At 35.5% G+C, this 26,315-nt stretch overlaps 1 protein-coding gene across 1 annotated transcript in view; it reads right to left on the bottom strand.

The window, feature by feature from the left end:
• Positions 1-24,810, bottom strand: part of LOC113494484 (GTPase-activating Rap/Ran-GAP domain-like protein 3) — a 105,725-nt gene extending 80,915 nt beyond the window's left edge. The window contains exon 1 of the mRNA XM_026872851.1: positions 23,078-24,810. Within this exon, the coding sequence (XP_026728652.1) occupies positions 23,078-23,244 (167 nt within the window). The 5' untranslated portion in view covers positions 23,245-24,810. The remainder of the gene's footprint in view (positions 1-23,077) is intronic.
• Between the last annotated feature and the right edge of the window lie 1,505 nt (positions 24,811-26,315).

The following is a 26,315-nucleotide window of genomic DNA, read 5'->3' as shown; positions in this document are numbered from 1 at the left end:
ATTTACAACATGTAAAGGTGTTAAATTGCTTAACACATTTGATAGAATACAATAACTGTGCGACAGTTGACCTCAGTCGAAGTCACTGGCGTGACAGAAAGCTGTAAAGCTAATTTAGAAATCAGCATTTTGTCCAATTATTCACTTCGGCGCGTCCTGTCATTTAAATGGGATGTCATTGACTGGTTTGTATTATACGGGTTAACAGGGCGTATATTGTTCATGAAGTCTGACTACGTTCTTTTGGGTTAAGGATATATAAGAAAATTGGCCTTTGTTTTGTTGGTGAAATTATTAATGTCACAAGTGTCCCTTAACAAACCATCATTCCTCTTTTGTATTATAAAAGTCAAAAAGCAAGTGAAAAACCATTTTAGTAGATGACACTTATTACAACCACAGTCGACATGGACTCATTCTCCAAAAATATACATATCGCACCACTATTCATCTATTTTGTTATTCTTATTATCACAATGTGTGACACGAACAAGGACTAACGAAATGGGATGTTAAGTCTCTCCTGTCCTATTTAGAAGTACTTCACGAACAATTTGATAAATAATTTATATCTGTCTCTCTCTCACTACGTACTCGTCATGTATAAAGTCTTAATTGTTACACATTAACACACTGACATACAGACTGACAGAGTCCCGTTACACATGAGCGCTTGTATTTGCATTTTTTTAGAGTTCTTGTTTTCTTTCGGTTTATATGTTTTATGTCAGTGTAGACGCGTTTCTTATTAAAGCTTGTTTAGTTTTATGTTACTGTTATTGTGTATTGTAGCAAGTGTTATGAAGCAAAAGCAATCAGATCTCAAACCAAAGTAATCGGTTAGTTTGTTAAACGTAACCCACGTCAACCAAATCGGCACACTATAATCCTGTCTAATACATTATGTACGTATACGACCCTTGGGTATTTTTATTTGTCCATTTATTACATCCCAAAGCAGGTACAAGGAAGGAATGTTCCACCGTCTCTAAATCCATAGAATATAGGTAAGTTGATGGAAGAGCTCTTATACTGCTGTTTTAGTGGTCCACACAGTATCTAATCTTTTGAATGTATCAAAGGATTCAAAAATTGTTGTATTGTGATTAACCTCATGAAGCTTTTATTTCCGACTTTTTGCTAGTCAAATCTGAACAAGAATGAACTACTTTAAAATTTTATATTTTTGACAGAACACGCCTTTGTACGCTAAAATGATTCTTACCGACAAACTCCCGACAGTGACAAGCTTATAGTCCCAGTGCCCCTTCCTCCTACTACTCTGCTCCATGTCTTTACCCTTAGGTATAGCTGCAGCAAGTCGTGCGTCACGAGGAGCGCGGGAACTGGGTCGAACGTATTTGTCGTTTTGGCGGGAAACGGCGTCAAATTGCCGTCGCCATGGCCGCCACAATAACACCCCTTTGTATGGTAATCATTTGTAGCCTGTCATCATTACGGATTCACTGATTCTGACAGCTCTTATCTGTGTTGTAGCCGAATGTTTGGGGCAAACAAGCGATTTGTTATCACATGAAGCTGAATTTTATTTACTCCTCAATCACTTTAGTAATAAACTAGTAGCTATAATAAAGTGTAAGTATACTAAGAAAACATTTTTTTCTGATTTCAATTGTTCTAACAAAACAAAAATTTCGAAGTGAAAACTAAGTTAAATTGATCGTCACGAAAGTTAAGTGTTTTGTGACCTAGATGAAACTTGAAAAAACAACTGAAACAAAATGATCTTGGATTTATTTTTTCTTCATTTGCATATGTTTTTCGATTACTAAAAAGGACGTATCGAATATTATACGGGCCTTATGTGGGCGAGTGTGGGTGCGCAAAAACACTACTTGGCCTGTCCCATCTAACTAAAATTTCCAGAATTAACATACTTTCAACGTTTACTTTTGATGTTTTAATAATTGTTAGTGGAAGAAAGTGGGAAGCCTCAGCAGAATATAACATTATTTGTTACAAATACATACTTCGGCAGTATTTGCAAAAAATGATGTTATATCCTTCTAGGTAATTATTTTTTGATTATTTTTAATTCTTTTTTGCTAGCTTTGCTCGCGACTCCGTCTTCAGTTTACAGCGCGCGGTGGTTCTCGTTTCCATGAGAATGCCGGGATAAAATGTAGCCTTAACCTCTACCCTCCCTTAAAATTATTTTATTTACTATATTAAAATATATTAATACCTTACGTGGACCTTGAGGAACAGACAAAACGTAGCTAAAATGGTTCATCAATTCTTGAGTCATACGCTTACCAACATTCATTTTTATTTGCACACTTATACAGATTACGATATGTACTAATACACATTCACGCTTCCAAATAATTCCAAAAAAGTATTAAATATTCTTCGAAATGATATGAAATTTCCCTCTCAGTAGAGTATGATCAGGGCAAATGTGGGCTAAAGTCTGAATGGCTCGGCTAAGTGGATTATTCTGCATCATAACTGCATTACCGCCGCTGCATTAGCAGTTAGCTCTCAAGAGGCGCCTCTCTTGTTGATCTTACTCATATTTCATAAGTCCATGTTTAAATGAATGCTATTTTAGTAAATGTTCATTAAAATGTGGAATTTGTTTTTCCTCATTTGTTTTGGAATTTGCTCTGCCCTATGGTGTAACACTCGAATAAAAGAGTTTGTTGATCCATGGTGTTAGCTTGTTCAAAACAATTTGTCCTGCAGTTTGAGAGTTAAAAACACCAGAAATAAAAAACATACACCAGCTATTGCTAATATTATCAAGCGTACATATTTATAGGTAAAGTACGTAATATGTATGAGAAATTATGTAATATACTATAAGGGCAAATTCTTATCGTTTTTTTTTTATATATTCCACTTAAAAACTATCATTAAGTTCAAAGGTGACTTTGAAACTCTATACGAAAGGTTAGCGGGCTAACCCACATATTCTAAACAAAAACCGTGTTAGGCAGCATGATATAACAAATTTATTGTACCGTCATGTGTTTTAAATGGAAAAGCAAATTATATGCTCACAATATTACAAACATTCCTTTCGCTTTTAATTCACTTATCAGAAATATTTAAAAAGTACACCGCGAAAAGGCACCTGACGTGTACTATGATCTTAGAGCTGGAAAATCGCCAGTGTGGAAACGAGACGGCACTACATGCAGTGCATTAAGCCATCCTTCTTTCACAATAACAACAGTTCTACTTTAAGGTTTCATGGTGCAGGCACCTGAAATCCATATGGAAATATTTCAAGGTCTTTAAAATGAGGTCAAACGTGCTTGCGGACCACCAGACGAGCGCTGGTGATCAATCTTGACTGTGTAATTTAGAGACCTTCAAATGTTACTTTTAAAATGCTTCGTCAAACTTTTAATGAAATACCTATAACTGCTATTGCGCACAATTTAAAAAATAGGACTCAAGTAGGTAGGTTATGTTGTGAAGTAAATGGGTTGAAAATATTTAGAATTATTGTGTAGAAGCTACTGACAGAAGCTTTATGAATTAAGGTAGGTATATATGTATGTATGTACGTAATATATATGTAGTTACGCATTACTGCGCTCCGACTGAATGTGGGATCAGGTGCAGTCGGTAAGAATCTGACATTACTACTCGCTTCTTTCCCCCAGAAGGCGGATGACCATAAGGTTGTCCCGGGCCTTAGCAAAAAAAAAAAAACAAAACAAGTTTTATATCTGAATGAAAAGCGCTTCGTGTAAAAAGATAAAAACTTGCTTTCTTTTCTTGAGATATTGCCGCGGCTCTTCTATTGACCTATTTAAATAAGTCTTTGCAGATATTGAGGTTAGATGGTGCATTACACGACGCAGACCATTGTCTCGTTTTAATTGCTGCAAGAGTCTTACTTCAAGAGGTTGTGTTAGCCCTCTGATTTGTCCGTAATCTTCTAATATATAAAATTCTTTTGTCACGGTGAAATCCTAGGAGACGGCTAGACCGATTCTCATGAAATGTTGTGTGCATATATTATCCATTTTTTTTATTCCCCAGAGCTCATTTGTATGTCAAAACCACGTTTGCTGGGACAGCTAGTAATTATTTAATGATTAAGGCTGAAAATAGTATATTTTTCACAACAACAATTTTAAAAATACTTAAAACAAAGCATCATGTGGCTTTTACCAAGACACATACAATTTGAATAAACGATACAACCCAAAGGTTTCATAATAAATCCAAAACAAATGTATCTGAACGTATTTTTAAAATCACTGCCTCAACATTTTTCCTAATCTCGAAAACGCTATCGGACTCGAAATGTTGTTGACGTCGCTACAGGATTTTAAATTCAAGCCGCGATTCAGCCACGCGTAATTTAATTCAGAATACTGGTTATTTTTACCAAGCGGACAAATCTTTATAGCTTCACCCGCAAGGTTATTGGCTATTGAGGTTGGCAACCTAAGCTCAGCGATCACTGAATACAAAAAATGTAAAAGATTAAAAGCAGTGGCTAATCGCCTGTTTGCATGCAGATTAACTTTGCATAAGTGTCAATATTGCCAACAAAACCTGGCCGATTATTGAGCTCACAAACTCCATGTTAAGTTAAACTGTTAGCGAGTCCAAAAGATATACTAACTAATAGTCTGCGCTAGTAGATTTGAGGGCTACAATCACGTTTTAAGTAATATTACTAGCAGTTGCTCGCTGCTACGCCAGCCTGTAATAGTTACAAAAATATTCTCCGTCAAGGTGCCAGCTACCTTCATTCCAAATATCATCGAAAGCAGTCTAGCCGTTTGGGCGGGGAGAACAAACATACACACATACTTTTAAATGAGGGACTCTTCAGTTTGTAGTCCACTATTACACATGACTGCAAAATTACTTTCAACGAGGGACAAAAGCCTCCTAGTGTAGTGTATGACGATAGACTAGCACTAGTCGATAAGCAATTTGCGTTTTTCCCGGACAACCGCTTTAACCAATAAACCTCTGGTAACAACACTATCAGTCACGCAACAAGCAACAAATGATGCCAAGCTATTTTTAAAAGGATTTAAGAACGTGGAATTAGGTGATCTATTTATACACGGGTGGGTGGACAATTGATTGACGGGTAGGCTTGGGTGAAATGACTACAAAATGGGATTGGCTTCAGCAGGTAATTTATAGTAGGCGGAACTGAATTATTGTGTCGAATTTTGGGGACATCGGACACCTTTCGAACGTGGTTCTAACATTACAGAAAGTAAGACGAGAAGCGTACTTTTTTGTATTCCTTCTCGCTATGTTATTTTGTATTATATAATAAATGTGGTGTGTTTATTATTGTTATCTAACATTTCAATATTAAAGATAAAAAATACAACCGAACCAGGACACAAGCGAATTAGTACGTTTTTCTTTCGATTTGGGTTGAGCGGGGTTAGTATGAATAAGCCAACCTCAGTTCTATTTAATGTTAACTCAACTAAACAAAATATATCAAGGGTTTCACAGACATTAACAGATACGGCCTTTGTCCCGAGTGGGGAATGATCCCGCTACACGTCGCGCCCATAGTTATATCAGTATGTATAGGCGCGTGGTGACCTTAACCACTCGGCTATTTATGCAGATCTGACTGTACGAAGAGAGACGGAGAAGTACTTTAATATTACGAGTATAAGTAATAGTAAGTAGTATTTATCTCATTCAGCAATATTGAGTCCGTATTTATCAGAACAATTGACACTCGAGCTTTAATTAATGAAGGCGCGATTGATAACTCTAATCTCATTGATATGCTAATTTAATATCTCTTTAACATAATCCCCTTTTATTACTGAGCTTTCGACGCAATCTAATAGATCGCGATAAGATAACTAAATGGAGTTTGAAGTGTCTGCGACTCTTATTACGTTTAGGCTCTTCATACGTGAGGCAACGAAAGATTCCAATTGCTTAAAACTTTTTTTCTCTAAGCGACTACAACCAAATAACTACTAGGTACTATATTTCGATCTTTACTGTCTATCCAAAGGTTGTCTGGAAGATCTCGCTATTAGCGATGAGACCGCCATTGTACCATTAAACTGTATGCCGTTAATTTCACAGATTTTTTTCTATGGGGTACAATAAAGAATATATTCATTCATCCATAAGCACAGAGTTTCGCTGTGTAAGCTTGAGTCTAAACTTGAAGATAAAATTGACGGTATGAGGATTGCGTCGCCTCGTGTCCAAAGGACCTTATATTGAGATACTAGTACTTACTCAAGGTATTTTTATAGAAAAGGTTGATTGTATTTGACCTGTATTGACCTTCGCCAGGCAAAAAATACATTTAAAGGTCACAGAACGCCGTACCAGACGACGGGGTATGTTAGTCATTTGTAAAATATTTAAAAAATATTTGGCACCGATTTTGTGCGTAACTTAAATAACGACAGTCCAAGTGGCAATATCTTCTTGTAACTCATTTTTTTTGAATATAACGTCTAGATTTTTTTTGTTTAATAATACATCCTGAATTCAGAAAGAGACGCAAGCTAAATTATAATGAAAAAAAATCGAATGCATTACATGGAAACAATTCTTAACCATAAGGTTGATTTTTCGATAGCAGAGTGTTTCTACTATATAACATTACTTAAATCTTTGCTGCCATGCATCGGTGAGCCATTAGCATGAAGCTAACTATGTTTAGTTTAGCCCCGGGTCTAAACAGACGTGCCTGTGTATCATTAGCTATAGAAGTGTGGACTTACTTTTATATGCGCGTACCGACACGTAGGGAGCACGATGTTTAGTGCTAAGGCAGATAGTAATACTTAACGTTATATAGATCCATGGTAATAATGAAAATACCAAGAGGCGTGGAAGTTATCCTTTCCATAGAAATTTTCAAATGTTTTTAGTGATATGGCCACCTTTCAGTTTAATGATAGGAATTTAAACAATCAGTTTCAAACCAATTCAGGCGAGGTAGCTACAAATGTGAATTTGTATGGCAAAATAATCGAAGAAACATGAATTTTCAATATTGGAATCTGTTCAAGTACAGAGTAAAAAAAGGTTTCCGTGTGAGGTTCTATTCCTATAGATATATACATAGATATAACATTTGTTAATATATTTCGCATAGTCTCTAGGTTAGAAGACAAAGCAGTGATAGTCTCGTCGTATGACTATAACACAGGCCATTCAAGGGCGCAGGTTCAAATTCCGGCAGGCAAAAACTTATTTTCAAATTAATGTGCCTAGTAGAAAAACATAGTGAAAACCAGCACCTGAGAATTTATCAAAGGTGGTATACTGTTACATGGGATTAAACATTCTGCCACTTGGTATGTTTTGTATATCAAAAACCTACAACTACCTAAAATAACGACCGAAATTAATAAACAAACATTAAAATACTTTACACAAAATAGAAATCTAAATATACCACTATTATTTATACACAGCTATATAAAGTTCGCCTTTCGTTTCAAATACGTTATATTTAAGGTAATTAAAGGTTTCATCAGATTATTTAAGGATTATAATGTGGGGGTAGGTTATATATAGTGATGTATAAATATCATTAGATTACGTGTAATGAACGCGGCTAAATGTCGTGTGAGGTTTTTCATCCATCATACCAAGTCAAGGTTAATGGGTTGAACTAGAATCAAAGCTGGGTGGATGGTTTTATTTTCGTTCTATTTTAGAAAATGGAATTGTGGATTCAAACAGGTTTACTAGCTGTAGTTAGCTCAACTAAGTTTTTTTTTTTAATAGACTCTCGCACTAAGGATTTTAATCTTTGTGTCGCGGGAGTTTTCGCACATATTCAAGTCACATGCACAAAGTTTTCTTATTTGTTTTTGCTAGAATATAGAATATTAACAATTTGTTATTCTTGTTTTGCTCTGACCCGTTTTCAGGGAATTTTCGAATATGCAAAATGTACTCGTATGAACAGCACAGAATTATTTTCAACTAAAATTTTCCGTAGTAAAACCTTTTTACAAACTGACAACATTACAATTTCGTGCCAAAAAGGATTTAACTAAACGGAAAAACATAAAATACATAAGTCATCTTAATAAATACGGACAGAAACAGTTGTATAAAAGAAGTTCCGAACAACTCTTAAGTAGGGCGAATCCTGTTTTTCACGGACCGTCGCTCTTTGCGGCTGTGGACGTTTCCTGCCAGGCCCGCAACCACCTCTCAAAGCAATACTGCCGGTATTGTAAGAGCGAGATAGCGCTCTACATGGTGTAGTGTTGTCTCTCTTCCACAAATGCTACTTTAGGAGGTGGTAGATATGCCGCAGCCTCACAACCGTCATTATCGAATGTTTGGTGTAATTAACCGACATCAAAGAGATCGGTGTATTTAAAGTTCGGTGATTTCGTTAATGTGTGGTAGCGGAAAAACATTGAGATCGTGCGGTGAGGTGAATGTACTGGGGAATTTATTTGTGGCAAGGACGTGTATTGGTAGGATTGTTGCTATGCAAAGATTTTTAACAATATAGGCACTGATAATAACAATGGAAAGATGTGGTTTTGTTTTGAATAAAAATAAGTTTTTTTTCTACTTTACTGGTAAAAATACTCTAAGAAAAGTGATCAAAACAGTATTTTTTTTAAGGATTTATTCAATATTTTTTATAAAATTTCACAGTAATTAATTTCGTGATTTATACGTCAAAAAATATATTTATTAAACACTCAGATAATAATCGACTCTCAGTATAAGGATATCACAGCTTATATAATATAAAGTTTTGTTTGTAAATGCATTACGTCACTACTGAGTACATAGTTGGCAACTGGAGATTGTTTCAACTGTGGACTAGTTCTAGTAATTAGATTGACCTGCACTCTGCTATTATGTACGGAGGTTTAAGTGCAAAGAGACTTTAAAGTTCCTAACAATAAGTAATGAGTATACATTACGTAAGAAGTATTTAATACAGATCTAAATGCAGGCTAATGTTTTTTTTAAGAGTTATTTCAGTTGTTATTATGAGCTATTATCATGCTTCCTTCTTTCATTTCTTCGGTATATCGCTACAAGAACCAGTTTTGCACAAAGGAATCAAGTGAAATCACCCCTCCCTAACTCATCTCGTTTTGTTGCCTGGTTTCGAAAAATATAAGCAAGTTGAACAAATGTTTACGACACCTGATTTCATCGTAAACAATAAATCTTTACAAGCAATAAGCACAAATCAAACAAAAGGAAACTAAGTACTTTCAAAATCAACAGAAACTTTGATTAAATCCGTTAAATAAATATACTTTGAAACGTCAACAATGAAATATAAATTATAACAATAATTTGTTGGACGTTTAATTTCAAACTATATTACACGAACTTTTATTACCAAAGCGATAAAAACAATGACAGAGCAAATTAATTTGTGTCAAAGTTTAAGCAAATTAAATGTCCGCTGTTCTGCCGCCGCGCCGCCTCTAGCCTATTAATCACGAGGCGAAAGACAAATGCATCCTATTTCATTGAGCTTTGTGTATTTTTAGTTATTGTTTCCAAAAGATAATTTTTCAAAAAGCGGTTTTGTAATATAACTTCAGCAAAGGATATGTGTCATAGAGGGAATTATTTTATTTTTAAAAATGATTTCTTTTAAACTTAAACTAAGCTTATTTTTATTTTTTGAAAAAAGTTTTTGTATATATGAAAAACTTTTTCCGAGAAGTGCACCGAAGAGTTTATGTAAAAGTCTCGGATAGCTACCAAACGGAAAAAAGGTATTTAAAAAAAAATTAAGAAACTACGCAAGCAGTCAAGCTCTCATTTTTATGTGGGAAAAGCCTTCCTAAGCTATATTTTGTGTCCTAAAGATATATGCAGCACATTAGGTTGGCACCACTGGAGTGTCGACACGTATTGTATTATTGATTTAAGTAATTACTCGCTGCGGAATGGCTCGGAGTGAACGGGAGTGAACCGGAACGTGAACGGTCCGGACCGGTGATTGATAGCGATAGACGTTTATTTGCAACTTGTGTCGCAAAAAGAGAAGGGACCTTCGTCAATTACTCCGCATTTTGAGGCATTTTGACTATAAGGCTGTACGTAATACATGGCAATCCTAATAACTTACAGTTCCCTTTGATCTGTACGTAGGCCTTTGAATCTGAATTTAAAATATTAATCTCTCAAAAAAGGCATTTAAATAATACATAATATAAGGCACTAGTTCGATTTCACGTGAGAATCGAGATAACAAAAGTTCTCGTAGAACTAGGTCTACGACGCTACGGAGCTACGAACAGCTACGAAAAGTCTACGTCGTGTTGTATATTGACTTGAAACTTGTTCCTAGCACCGAAGGCATACTTAAATATCTCATTTGCATCACAAATACTTACTTGAGGCCCATACATTTGCATTTTAAGTTAGCAAAATTAATTTTAGTTGCTTTTTAAAAGGTAAAAAGCAATTTCTCTTTAACGTTGTGGATATTTTTAGCTAAAAAGTATCGTTATTAATTTTTGACTTCAAGTTGTGCGATGAATTTTAAATTTCGTTTATCATATTAATTAATAATAGATAGTCGCTGTCGGAATATAAAACTGTTGAATGTATTAACAGGTGCAAATTATTCGGTTATTCAAATTCAAACGGTAAGCTGCTTAATTATGAGTACTTCGCGAAAACACGATAGGTAGTAGACATTAATTCACAAAATCGAATATTCATAGCGGCATTCGTAATTTAATTATTTGTTTATACATTTATAATAAATAATACCTGCAAAATTAAGCCGTGCTTGTTTATCAATTATGAAAGATTAATTTTATTACATACTTATTCGTAATTTAGAGGAGCTCGTGGTTAAGTTATAACCGCATAAGTGATTCGATCACAGGTTAAGCTATGATTGACGCGGTTGGTCCATAGATGGGTGAATATCTTTGTCATAGCGAGTTCCTCCGTGTTTCGGAAGGCACGTTAAATTGTGGGTCCCGGCTGTTATTCCTACATCTTTGACAGTCGTTACAGGTAGTCAGAAGCTTGAAAAAGTCTGACAGCCAGTCTAACCAAGGGGTATCGTGTTGCCCAGGTAACTGGGTTGAGGAGGTCAGATAGGCAGTCGCTCTTTGTAAAACACTGGTACTTAGCTGAAACCGGTTGGAGTAGCCGACCCCAACATAGTTGGGAAAAGGCTAGGCCAATGATGACTTATTCGTAATTTAATTTAATCTGAAATTGCAAAATAAGCAGGCGTGGTATTCAATGTTCATTGATTTCCTCTTTTTATTTTAAAAGGCTACGCAGAAGAGGAACTTTTGTTACTGTTAAAATGATTCACACAGCAAAAACTATGAAATGGTAGTTGAAATTAAACCTCCTTACGAAACTTGCATTTTCAGTAAAATACAATCAAACCGGGAGAATCAACTTTTGCGACTTTGCATAAGTCGCAGTGAAATATGACTCTTGTACGTCAGAATGGTCCTTAACAACTAGTACAGCACTTTGTCTTATTCAACAACTTTTAGTCTGAAATACAGGCTATATTTGGGACTAAAGTAAAAAAAATGTGGAGAAAGCGAAATAACTCGAATACTCGTCAAAACTATTGTGTCAATACAACTGTGTTCCAAAAGATTTCAGTTTGTAGTGATATAGTGAAAAGCTACGTTAGATTACGGATTGAATATTTTTCGCTCAAATTTTCTGTGACATGGCGTTTCGCTTTTTTTTTCTTCATGTATTTTTTTTTCATACGTACCTTTTACTTTGACCCTATATTACTTAAAGAATACACAAGTTAATGAATATTGTAAATAAAATCACTTCAATGTATTTTCACAAACAGCAAAACGAAAAGGAAATTACTCGCGAACCTTATTATAATTACAAAGTCAGAAGCATTTACGATCCGAAACATGTGCGACACATCTACACATAATATATGGGCTAAAACTTGTGCTGCTTGAGACCCTAACTTAAAATTATGGTCTCCGTAATGCGATGATAAAGTTAGGCCTGCGATTTGTCATGGAATCAGGCCACGAGAATTTGTATCTGTAATTTAGAACCGGCTACTTTTATGGAAAAATTGAAACCGGAAAAACAGAAGTAACATGGAAAAGGTAAAGGCATATGTTCAGTTGCATCGTGGTCATTGAACCGGGATAGGCTAAGTTGATTTATTGGAATGACAAGCTTACCCCTATTTCTAGGATTTTTAGGAATTAATAAAAAAAATAGGGGTAGTTCTCGCTAGTTCGGTAATTAGTGAACATTTGAAAAGCAAGATACGTGTGCCCGACAGGGTCCATAATGAGCTGTGAACCTAGTTATAATTTACCACCTATGTGACATTATGGTATGCAATAAAGATTTACTTACTTACTTAATAGATAACAATCGTAAACTCTACCATTTGTCGAACTATTTTGAAACTTAAGGCAAGATTGATACCTATATTGTTACCTTCAGAAACACTGGTAACCTACTAGTTTAGTCAGTGATATGAGATATTAAGGGCAAAGAGGTAGTCACTCTATGTAAGTAGCAGTTACTGACTGAATCTATAAAACGTTGAAAATATATCTTTTGAAACGTGAAGAAGAAATGAAATGGACGCTCTTGCCACTAGTGCAATTTGTCATCAAGCTAACTTATTATTAGGATAGAACAAGCAAACATACATCTCAATAAACTTCGGCCATGCATCATATTACCGAGTAATCGTCAAAGGCTTCACTATCCTTTACAGCTATATATACACCGACTGTGAAATTAGATATTCCTCCCAATATCAGTTTGGTAATGGTATGCTAGCAGACTGATTAAATAATAAAAAGAGCTTTATTCCTAGACCGGCAAAGTTTAAAATCCCATCTCTTTACCTTAAACTAGACTTAAACAGCTGCAACTTACAACACCAATTAGTGACTTCAGGTTTCATCTCAATATGAAACCTCTATAAAGTTCATCCTCTTTTATTAACTCCCAACAATGAACAGAATACAACCCATTAAGTCCTCACTTGCCGATATTGTCTGACAAAAGCTTTTAAGAGCACGAAGTTTGAAAGAAGCACGACTTATTAATCTTAGCTTTCAAGCTGTAAATAGCCTTTGTCATAAAACACTGTTGGATCCAGGAAAATAAAAGATGCTTTGGTATGTAACATCTAGTACCCACTCATGTCTTGCGAAAAGAGTTCTTATATAACACTAGCTGTTGCCCGCGACTTCGTTCCCGTGGGTAGAAGATATAAGTTATGATTTATACCTGCCCTGTTTTTTCACATTTTCCATTGTACCTATCTTCGCTTCTTCCTATTAGTCGCAGCGTGATGGTTTACAGCCTAAAGCCTTCCTCGATTAATGGTCTATTCAACACAAAAATACTTTTTTCATTTGGACCAGTAGTTCCTGAGATTAGCGCGTTCAAACAAACAAACTCTTCATTTAGTATAGTATAGCTTTATATATTAGTATAGTATATATATAGATTTGTTACGTTAGAGTGAGTGACATAATAAAACCTGAACTTTATTTTATTTATAAGGTTTATGCAACACAAACACAAAAAATAGCAAATTGCTATTAAGTACTGACAACATTGATCACACATTAATCTAAAGACTGAGAAACTGCTTTGCGGTAAATATGTTTTCTAAAAAATACTAAAAATCCACATCGTGTAGTGAATATACGTCAGTCTGCGCGTTCTAGCATGTTGCGTGATATTTTAATTAAACCTGAGATTTTCACTAATGATAATTGCTCTTAGTAAAATCATGTACACTTTTTTTCTCTACCACGGTCTAAAATTATGAAATGATTGGTAACTATGTTAGATTCCTCTAGTCAACACAAACATGTATTTGACATAGTCAGTTATTCAATAAAAATAAAACAATATTTTTAAATTTTATTGTTCAGCCAAAGGCAAAAATACCTTTCTAATATTTTTTAATAATCAAAAATTACTTAACTATACATTAAAATGTATAGTTACCCAAGTAATTTATTAAATTAACAAATAAAACTTTTTTGATCAAACCACATACAATCCCCGACTTTAAGTAAAATGTAGTAAATACTTCTTCGACAAATAGAAGTTCTTACTTAATAAAACCAGAAACTTATGTTAATATACGAGTATGTTAAAAGCGTCTTCACAATCGGCAAGTCGCACCCATTAAATACCGTGCGTTTATTGCCCAAGTTCTGGTGTAAACTTGGTACTTGACATACCAACACTCGGGACTCGTTGTATTAGTTCTCACAGATTTGAAACACTCAGATAGTTCTGCATTCCTAGTACTTGCGGGGGACATATTAGCTTCCAAAGTTACGATCGGAATCAGTATGTAAGGCAAGTTTAGGGTAGAATGTGAGGATTGGGATTACAGTTTAACTTAACTAACATTATAAATGACAATATTTGTTTGTTAGTTAAAGAACTATATTTTATTTATTTCACGTTTAGGTTTATAAAACGACTCCCGCAATAAGGAATTTAGCACACATCGAACTTTGTCGACTGTCAAAACTTTTCATTCAATTTTCGAAGAACAGCCAGTTGACAACATTTTCAAACACGAAACAACAACACAGTGACATTTTTAATCCACTCATAAAACCTGTGTCCGTGATATACAGTGTCATCTAACAAACCCTCTACTAACTATAATGAAGGCAAACAGTCTAACGCCATAAAGATTTCAATTTCAGGTGTCAAGGCACCAACCTAACCTAATAGTTAGGTAATATGCATAAAAGTGGAGCGTGTGGATGTTATAAACCTAGTTTTGTGGCCCTTTGTGGCCTTTCGTGGCCTTTTGTGGCCTATTGCGGCCAGTGGGCCCAATCGCGTCGTCGCGGCCAGATTTTACGGCCGACCCTACCCTTAGCATTTAATTACCGGTTTCGTCAATGAACAACGTGTTTACCTTTTCGAAGAGCCGAGAATTGTGAGCGCAAACAAAGTAGATTGCATGTGTTGATGATACTGCCAGCTGATTATACGAAGTGATGTAGATTGGCGTCGTTAGATTAACGGTGAGACGGCGATGTTCAGGTGGATTGAATTTTTAATTTAGTGTAGTTGGTTTTGTTAAAGAGGTCTTTTATATGCGAGTGAAGTGATTCCCGAAATTGGTATATTTTATTATAAACCGATTGACATGATTCAAAAGATACTTACCGATAGAAAAAAAATCATGAGATATTAATTGCAACTGCATCGGTTAAGTCGTTGCTGAGCTAATAGCACACAAGCGCACAGTTAAATTAAAAAAAAATAGCAACTTTGGCGTCGGTACACTTTGTAACGACCCTTCTTTCTTTTTGAATTCAATGCACAAATGGCTCCAAAATTGCTTCAACTTTTCAATGAAAACCAATACTAGCGTTGAAGTTATGTGAGCTCAAATCTTTATGCACATACTTATATATTCATTCTAATAAAGAAGGGTTTATTTTTAAAGTAATAATAACTGATTATCTTATCAGGGACGGCTTTGTCCGGGTTTAGCATTTTGACCTCAACCTTTCATTTCTTGGGAATTTTAATTAACCAACCAACCACCAACCAGATTGTTCGAACAAAATACTAAAACATTTTTTGTAGAATTTGGTGTTGAATATCATGGAAATTTATTTATATGTTGATAAGTGGCACAAAGTACGATAAATACTGACAAATTTGGCGAAAAATAAACCGATTTCGAATTGAAAGCAGCCTAAATAGAATACTAAAGAACAGTGTAATTTGAAGCATATACAAGCTTTAGTTGCAAGTAATTTGTATAGTTGTAGTATCAAAAGTTTTTCACTGTTTTCACTGTACATTGTGAAATTATCTGAACTTAAATCTTTGTTTATTTAATTTCGTCCGAATTTGCTTTGTGTATGCTTAAAGTTGTTTTCTCCAACATTATCCTGATATTTGTCAAGTTTTCATTAAATAATACATCTAAAATCCCTTACTTGATGTAAGGCATTTGTCTTGGCCTTGAAAGAGTCGTATCCTGGACCTATGGATGTGTCTATTTACAAACACATTTTCACTAAAAAAAAAACGCTACGTACACCTTGACCCGATAAGAAAGTTAAGCTAAAGGCTGTAGGCATGTTTTAACTTATCATCATTCAGTATAATAAATCTTGCTATAAATTAAAACATTCCCATACCTCCGCATGAATGTTCGATTACCACGTGTCAGTCGCAAATTGTCAAACAAAACATTCATAGCCTGAGGACACTACACACGATCACCCAAAATAGTCACGAATTGGTACTGTTTGTTTAAATAAAGCAAACAGGATCGAGGCGGCATCTCTTTATGGTTAGCGTTTCAATAGATGAATAGTTTGTTCAGGAAGTGGTACTCGGTCTACGCGTGTGTCATCAAAAGCTCAACGAAGCTAATTCGCTGTCTGATTCTCGAACACCGTTATAACTACAGTAGGGATTTTTGACTTCTGGTATATACAATCTAATAAACTATTATATTGCTAATCGCCATGACTCCGCCCCCTTGAATAATAGCTGTCAAGCATAATCCTATTTTTTAAGTAGAATAAAAAGTACCCCGAGTTATTTCTCCTCCGAAAACCTCGAAGGTTTGTACAAAGTTTCATGGTGGATTGGTTAAATACGTTACAAATAAATCAGACACACATTTATAACGTTAGTGAGGATATAGGAAAAAACCACTATCAATTATTATACACAAAAAATGATCGTCATCTCCTTATACATATGATTTGATGCGTAGAAGTGTAGTAGTTACTAGCTTAGACTTAATACCACTTCCTTCCACATCTTTTTTCATAGTATCACTATTCAGATTACCTAATAGCCGACGTTAGCTACAGCCAAATAGTTTGTACGTTTCAATTCGACGCCGAATCGGATCTTGTTTTGTTCGCACTGGGGAGGGATGCATCTCATTCCCAATCTCTTTGTATGGCGACCTAATTTGCAAACCCCGAAGTAGAACACCATTGTTATAAATATTTGTTTCCTTTATGCGGGTTGATTGTGAGCCCTTTGTGTGTACACATTTGATTGCTATTACGTATATGTCTTGAAGGAATAGGTCCAAGAGTGTTTTAATATTAATATTTGGGTCTATATGGATCAATTTTAAGTGGAATGTTTGAAAGCATTTCAAATAACAACATACATTTCGATTTGACCCATAACTGGTGAGGATAGTATAGCTTCTACTCGTCTCAAATTACGTTCAAAAGTTCCTTATTTAATGTTGTCCTAGATTTCCTTACTTAAACGAAAATTACCTTTTTGCCCGTTTTTTTGGCCAAAATGAAGGTTGCGGCGGAATTGTTCATAAATTTATTGCTTTATGAAATTTTATTCAAATTCCTTGCTCGCCGCTGTATAACGACCCCTGTTTTTCATTAAATATATTCTAATGCTTAGGTAAGGGACAAACATATAAATATTCAGATATGTTAACGTTGTAACTAAGGAACCAAAACAGTAACATTGTTATGAATGTAACAATAAATTTGAAGCAAATATTGAGTTTATAACGAACGAGAAATCGCCTCCACCTATTAGGTTTACCGTAATACGTATACAAAATTCTAGCTCCCACGTAAGATAAATATTTTATATTACAAATTAACTAAGCAACGGCTTGCTCAGCAGAACAAGCTTTATGAGGAACTTAAATGAAATGCTAAAATTGAAATACCGCGAAGTTTTCTTATTTCAGAATAAAAAGAAACATTGGTTTTTGTAAGCTTATGTGGTATTTCGTTTATTTATATTTGCTTTAATCATATTTACGCATTTTATTTAAAGTTCAATGAAAGAACTTTGTTAACATTGAGATTTATTACTTGAATCACATGAGTTGCACTGGTCGAACATAAATTTTTCCTTCGTTTTTTCCGAAATATTTAACGTCTGAAAGTACTAGTCAAAAGAATTAAGCATAAGAAAATTTGAGCTCTATATCTAGCAAGAATAAAGAATACTTCACATATATTATAAGCATATCAGAAGAATGAATGAAAATTAAACGGGATGTATAGTGTGAACTTAAGTGGAAATACCGAGAGGGGACGCCCTCGAATGGTTTCCACTGACCTTACGGATGTCCTTCAAAAAGGCCAGGTGTGTAGAAACTTTGTGGATGAGTGGAAATGCATGAATGAGTCTTTTGCAGAAGGGTCAACAGCGTAGGAGCTTCTTAGTGATCCGAAAGTTCTGAACTAAGACGTCTTAATATAATATATAATTTTAGGTCAGTTGGTATTCATCGACTCGAGTTAATTAAATTAAAACGAATTCTGTATTAATAGAATATATAATCTGTATTAATATAGTAATTATTTAGAAGTTTATAATTATTTCTGATTAAAATCGAAGCAGGAGAAGCAGAAAAAAAAAATAGTAATTTGCACATACTGATGTTCCTATAAGGAAAAAAAACTTTTAGTCAATTTAATCAAATATGATGACTCAGCAATGAATAAGACCTTATGGTTTCAGACGCGCTTCGTAAAATGTATAACAATTTGTTTTGGGATATATTTATTTTTCCAACAACTTTTTTATACTGCCTGTAAGACCTGCCTTAAAAGTATTGGGGAAATAGCGTTTCAAAACAGAAGCTTTCGTTTTATTAAAACACTACTGGACGCCACCCCCTTCCATCCAAACATGGTATGGTGACATTGATATTTTCGGAGCTTATAAATATACCTACGCAAAATCCCTCTATAATCTCCTCTCTATCCCGTCTATATCCCCCAAAATCAACAACAAAATCTTCCAGAAATAATAAGGGACATTCTGAGTGACGTGAAGTACACCTCGAATCTTATAAATAAACTTGTTTTGACTCCCGAACCCTGGTAATGGCTGGATAAACATATTTTTTCGTAAACAACCGCTGTGTAAACACGTAAGCTATGTACGGACAGATTTATGATATTAATGGTCTCCTAACGATGTATTGATTCAATAAACATAATCATATTATTTTCGTCTTTTATGAGAATGGTTTCTAAGTGAGTTCAAGTCAATGGAAAGGTAAATTGGTAAATTAGTTTGTAGATTATACCGTGATTATCCCAATTCCGCTAACGTATAACAATAGTTAGGTATAATTATCGTAGAAACGCTCATTTTTTTCTATATGACAGGTCAAAACCACGTGACCGGTCTAAACGTCATTTTCATACTATTTATGATAACGATTTTAGGTATGTCACTTGGCTAGTGGGGAGCGAGCCTGCCTTGAGTTTATGGAAGCAAGATGTCAAAGTGAAGTGCGATGTCTTGTTTCTAGAAATACAAAATAGGCTTACTTTAATAGGTGGTGGCAGGCCCCGAGTACACCCAAATTGATCTAACGGGATTAGTGACAGATTCTGCTTTGGACCGTTCGTCTTATATCAAACAACGATCGTACGGTGTAAGAATTGTGCTTATCTTGTTCAATAAGCACAATTCTTCTAGAAGAATTTTCTTAACCATTTCTTTAAAATAACTGGTATAGTGCCAGTGGGATTCTTGAATTCGTCGGTTTCTCAAAATAAATGACCCAACAAATTTGCAAAAAAATGGGCAGCCATTAAATTTGACCGTAGCGACCATCGTTGAACCTCGATTTTCATTTTTACATTTTATACATTACAATACATTGTATTGGTTATCGCAAAATAATACAAATATATATTCAAAATTAGTTATATTCCAATATTGATTAAACACCACAGCATTTTATATGATTCCTATAACAAATTACAGACGACGCCACTATTCTCTATCATAAAATACGAAGATACGACATTACTAACAAAGTCCGCAAAGAAAAAGTTTTAAATTAAATACAAACCTTATGATGAATTAAAACGAATGCAACAGATCTCCAACAGAATTGCAGACTATTTTAAACTACAAGTTGGAGAAAGGTTTAATTCCAAGTTCTCTTTATTTAATCAACCCAGTTTCAATGTCCCGATATCGTATTGTGCATGGGGTTTAAATGAATGAAAATTACCATTTCTCGAAGACAAGTATAACTACAAAAGTCCTTGAAATGGTCAAACTGTATGTTATATGATAATGAAACATGTTCCTTTTCAACCGATTAAAAAGGAGTTTCACAATTTCTTCGTATTTTGTTTATTTTTTGTTACCTCAGAACTTTGGACGGGATAAACCGATTTTCTTGATTTATTAATCATTTATTCGTTATAATATCACTCATTTAACGAAAAATATCTGTCTTTTGGTCCAAATACGTCAAGATTAGCTCATTAGTTTTTTATTTGAAGTCGGTATGTTTTCGTTGATAAAATAATGTTATCATTTAAGTCTACATGTTTGATTCATAAGCTTCCGAGATGATCAAACGATTTTAAAGATAGAGATGATTTTCGTATTACACTAGGAGTTTGAGACGACACACGTATTTGATGATTTCGCAAAGAATTTACCAACCAAGCCCTTTCTGGCACCATTCATCAAGAAAGCTTACAACTACCCACCCCTGACCTACTGTCAAAAATATAGTTCCCATCAAAACAAACCTGAAAAATGAAGATCCCTGATTGGGGGTCGAAAATAATGACGTGAAATATATCAGCTTATCTTTGTGCGCAAGTTGTGAGGCCAACCAAGGAAAATGGGTTACTAGGGTGGCCGGCTCCACTGCACTTTGTATTGGTGGACGGTTTGGCAAAGCTTACAGCCAAAACGGGATATCGTGCGTGAGAATGTGTGCTGATTAAAACTAAACTTGTCGCGGTATGTTGCAAGATTTTAAGAGTCCTTTTGAGGCTTATTATACAAATGTGAATCTTTTCGCGAAGGCCACATTTACTATCGGTGTACGAAGGATTGCAACGCATTGCCATACACCGACACAAAAACGCGGATGACGTTGCCCGGCGGTTCAAGTAGGCAGTAAGTTTAGACACTAGCCATTTCCTCCCCCGAGGGCGACCTTGAGCATTCCTCTGCCTTACCAAAAAAGGCCACATTTACTGTGTATGTTATTTAAAAGGAATGTGTTAAAACATGCTGCCTCTCTCTCTTGAGGTAGTCAATCATATGAAAAGTTAATTACGTTTTAGCTAAGCTCATAGCTCACATTGACCTTATATAACTCCAATTATCGATACCCAATTGCGTTTCACAACATTCGTGACCAAATAAACATAATTTATGTAAGCGTAATATGAAATCAAACAGAATTTACCACTTGCCTGTCAAAAACAGTTCCAACGATAAACTCTCTAATTAACAGATAAATTAAACAAACTAATTAAAATCGTCGTGTAGGTATGACATCATGAGGTAGGAGTAGTGTAAGTTGGGTTGCGATAATTCAAACTAACATAACTTAAGAGAGAACATATTTAAGAATCTTAAACGTTACCTCATTTTTTAATTCTTAATTTTTATATTTTTTACGTACATAACTTATGAAATAATCAAATAAATAACATTGTTTCGACGCATGTACGTAAGACAGTATAGATGAGCTTGTATTACACCCTTATGGAAAGCTTAATACAAGCTCTGGAATAGGCTTTACCAAGGCAAAAATCTCACACGCTCGGGTATTATTAATTCACATTAGGCATAAGGCATAAGTAGTAAATACATAAAACTAGGTAATTCAAAGTTCATTCACATTCACAAACACAGATAACGACGAATGTCAATTGCTTACAAAAATATTTTTCATTACGTACTTAAGCGTTATCGAATACCATTTACACGTTCACACTGCCCGCTAAGCTTGTGAGAGCCATTAATAAAGCCTATTCAACGGATCTTAAGAAAACCGGTCAAGTGCGAGACGGAGTCACGACACTATCAGATTGGTACAAATAGGCTAGAAAAAACATATATGCGTAATTGAGTTGGTGAGAAATAAATTTGTGAGGATCTACCTTCAAATTTATTTGTCACCAAGATAATTTATGACCGTAACAATAGTTGCTTAACCCCAATCTTTTTTTTTCAATATTGGTTGTTATAGGGGCAGCAGATATGCATCATCTGTTAAAATTTTAGTTGTCTACCTATCAAGGTTTAGGAGATACAGCCTGATGACAAAAGTGCGTATCCGTTCTAGCAAGTCCAGTTTTTTATACATATTAGTACCGAACTCTAAAAACCTAGAAAATGCTACAAATATTCCTTCCACGCACACGATTACATTGTTTTGTTTTTATTTTTCTAAATAATAGGCTGCTGGAGTAAAACCATTAAGGAACAGATCTCCTATTGTTTTAGTTCTCTAACTTTTATCTAGATACTTTGAGATGAGCTCCTGTAGGGTTTTTGTGATTCGTAAACTAAATGTACGTATTTTTATACTGGTGGAGATTTATAGCAACAACATCGTTAGTTCTTTGAGCTCACGACACAACCTATGCCGAAATAACAAAAGAGAGAAAGAAATTTAATGAGACATGAGATTTAAATTTAATGTGTTTCTATTCATTTTTAGTTTGCTCGATAAAAGAAAGTATGTATCCGATATTTTTTGGAAATCTATCTGACGGTCTTACTAATATTGAATTCAAATTTCCATTACTTTGACACATGCTGATTATCAGGTTTTCAGCAAAGCAGATGGATGTAAGAACGAGCAAATAAACACTTTGGAAATAACTCAATACAGTTCAAACTACATATGATTCCAAAACTTAACCACTAAATGTCAGTTTATGACACTTAGCAACAGCATTTAGTAATATAAATATCACTCCTCAATATATTACAAAAGATATACAGGAAATAACATCAATTCTTAGTGTCACACAGTTTAAGGAGATGTCGTAAAACAGATATATTGTCGATCATCCAGTGTTTGTGTACACAATAAACAATGTAGGCCGTTAGCCATGTTAATGGCACTATGACGTGTGAAAATTTAATTTACTTTCGAAGTAATAATTGATGAGTTCTTGACGCTATAGCTAGAGAGCTTACATGCAGGCTTTGTTATGTAGCCTTTACGAATTTCAGTGTTATGCTATCCGAAGGAGTAATGATGAAGAAAACTTTCGTCAAAAATTGTATCAAGATTTGTTGTTTCCCGAAGTATTGCAGGTGTATGACTTACATAGCACTGCTGGCCCTCCTATGCAGGAGCTGCAGCAGGCTGCCGTCGGCCCCCGAGGAGCAGAGGCTGCGCGAGCGCGCGCGCCTCTCCCCCTCCCGGTCGCTGCGCTCGCGCCAGCGCGCCATCAGGGACTCCAGGCACAGCATGGCGCCACCATCGCACACCATCCGCTGCCACACCCCACACACCTGACCCCAATCTACCCCCCGACACTCAGCACATCAAATCCAACGTATACTTTCACAAACGCCGATACTTTCCCGTTTTATTACCCGGTATACAGTAGCCGTAAGGACGCTAATAGCCCTGTTCGAGCCCACACACGTACGTGACTCACCACCGCACTACAATGTCGTCGCGTTCCTTATGCATTAAAGTGCAGCGCGCTCAATAATACCAAACTAACCACTCTGATAAATTGTAGTCGTCTTATATAATATTTACCGCAAACTTTTTAAACTTCACGCTTGTACTTTCTTTAATATTTCTTATCAAACTTTTTATTTAACAAAGAGTAATGGAAACCACCGAGCACACTGCGAATTAAATATTCACTGGAACAATTAAACTTTGTCAGGCGCTCGTAAGTTACTGATGTGCCACTTCACGAACAAAGTTAATCACGGAGTTTATCATGTGGTTGACGGTGGCGATAAGTCAGGCTTACGAAGAAACAATCGCATTAGTAAATGGGGCAAAGTCGTTACATCACGCGAGAAGGTGGCCCTGGCGGTGTCGGCACGGGCAGAACGTGCATCAGAACTTGTGCGCCGAACTTCATAGACGGCTGCGATCGCGGAGATACTAAGTTCGTGTTTGGAAAATACGGAATAATGTCGGTGTGTTTATGTAGAAGTTTCCCGCCGATCGCGTCGGGTGAGCGGCCGCGCTGGGCGGTGACGTGTCGCGTCGAGCGCTTCTTGCCGACTGAACAGTGAGCAGCGCAGTACTACGGGCCGAGCGGCCGTAGCCGTGTCTACACGACAGCGCTGCGTCGCTTTCCACCGTGTTCCTCAACTTCACATAATGTAATATATTAGAGCGCATACTCGCGATGATTTTATTTGATGCCTTGTTGTCACCCAACTTGTGTGAAGTTTTATGTGCGATGTAATCAGGGCGGGATTCATGCGCGCGTTACAAGTACAATTTAGTCCCGGCGCCACTCGCGGGCGGTAATTAATAATACATTATGGTTCGTATGCGGAATTAACGGCATAGCTGCAATATTTTGAGTACCTACTAATATAAAACGAAACGTTATGTGAAGATAATTTTTATAATTTCGTGAGAAAAATATACGATCAATTTTGTACAGGATGGATACGTTTTTCATTGATAAAGTTGATATAATACCAGATATTACCCGTACGACATACTCGCATAAATCAGTTCCGATTCGCGGAACAAATTTGTAAAACCTTTCCTATGTTTATATAACCCTTGCGCAGCTTACGTGGACTATTTCCGTAGGAAAAATCGAAAAATCTATTGGTAAAAGTCACATTAGATTGATAACTTGAGTATTAAAAGAAAAGCAATTCGTTTATTCTTTTTTTGCATAATGATTGCATAAGCATAAGCATAATGATTGATGCAATAGTATTTAGTTAAGTTACCTACTACATAAAATTAGTCCAAGTGATATTTTTTTATGGTCACGCTAAAGTATTCAATCTTTTGTCCATTTTCATTTATAGTTTGAATTAAATCTTAAGTAAATTTTTCATATCACACATATCAATCTTTCCAAAACGTACGTATAGGTGGAAAAACACAATATTTCGAAAAACATTATTGACACGTTCGAGAATAAAAAAATAAAACTCGTAAAACCTCTCTTTCCGGTCATGTACCGGCACCGCTACTTGGGAGCCGTTACTTGCAAATTAAAAACGTGCCTCGGTGTCAATCTAGTGACTGTAAGCACTATCGGGCACTATCGAGGGCTGGTCTGCTATTGGTCGACACTGTTCGTTAGTTCTCTGGAAACAAACAATAAAGACTTATAAAAACAGTCGAGAATATTGCAACCTCCTTGGTTTGTTTGGGGATTCTATTTTTAAATTAGTTTTTTTTTATGTAACCTCTTTGGTGATGCATTTTTTAATTGGGGTTTTGTGACAAGGGAAATTAAGCGTTAATTATAGCTTCTTAAAAGCCTAATTTGCATAATCTACTGCAATTGAAAGTAAAAATCTGCGCTGTGTAATTTATGTAGACAATAACTAATAACACGTAAACTTTAATACGCTATTCCACTATAAAACTGCTGAAATGCATCTTATTCACAGAAACTGTTTCATAAAAATCAAAGTAAAGACTACTTAGAAAATATAATCTTAAACCAGTTTGACGTTTCAATTAGGTATCGTGTTCACAAGCAGACTACGAGGTGATCAAAAGAAATATGTCGTTTAATTTCCGCAATAATTTTATACATGTCATACAGTCAATATTTTTCTAGTAAATTCTTCTAAAGGTCTTTATACCCGAAGCGACGCAAATTCCTGTGATCCACGACTTTAATATTGAACGACGCGGGCGAATGTATACATGCCTCTACAAGCTTGTATAATGGTAGTCGCTTGGAGACGTAACTCCTCAAATTTGTTGCCTCATGTACGAAGGGCCAAAGGACATCTTATAACACGTGTCCTGATATATGAGTCTTAGAATACATTTTCTGCTGCTGACATATTCCAAACGGTTTGAAAAAGGTTTTTTCATGTTTCTGTTTGTTGCTAATAAGCCTGTTTGGGCTTAACTTTTTGATGTCATAAAGAAAATATATATTATTAAAGTATAATTGCGTCTCTTTTTTATTGTTTCGTATTGTTTTCATGAGCGATTGTTTAAGCCTAAGTAATTTTAGAATATTGGAGAAGAATTTCATGAAGTTGTAATTTACGAACTGTGTTTGTCTATCTGACGAGTTTGTTGCATCGTAGGTCCAATTTATCATGGTCTTGTTTAGTTAATAGGATGTTGCAAATAATTACACTATTAAAATCCTCGCAGTCGAGAGGCTCATAGTTAAGCGTGAGTTATTATTACTATCCTGGAATGCCCCACTGTTGATCAAATGCCTCTTCTTGTTTCTCGTTTCTCTCTCCTGAGCCGAACAACCCTACATCATCCCGTCTTTTCCCGTTCTTTTTGACGACCTCCGCCCGTTCTTTGTGACAACCTCCGGGTCCGGGTCCGGACCTCCGGTTTCGGGGTCGATCCCCAGTCG

Source organism: Trichoplusia ni, chromosome 5, assembly GCF_003590095.1.
Source record: "Trichoplusia ni isolate ovarian cell line Hi5 chromosome 5, tn1, whole genome shotgun sequence".
Taxonomy (NCBI): domain Eukaryota; kingdom Metazoa; phylum Arthropoda; class Insecta; order Lepidoptera; family Noctuidae; genus Trichoplusia; species Trichoplusia ni.
This window is presented reverse-complemented; position numbering and strand designations above follow the sequence as displayed.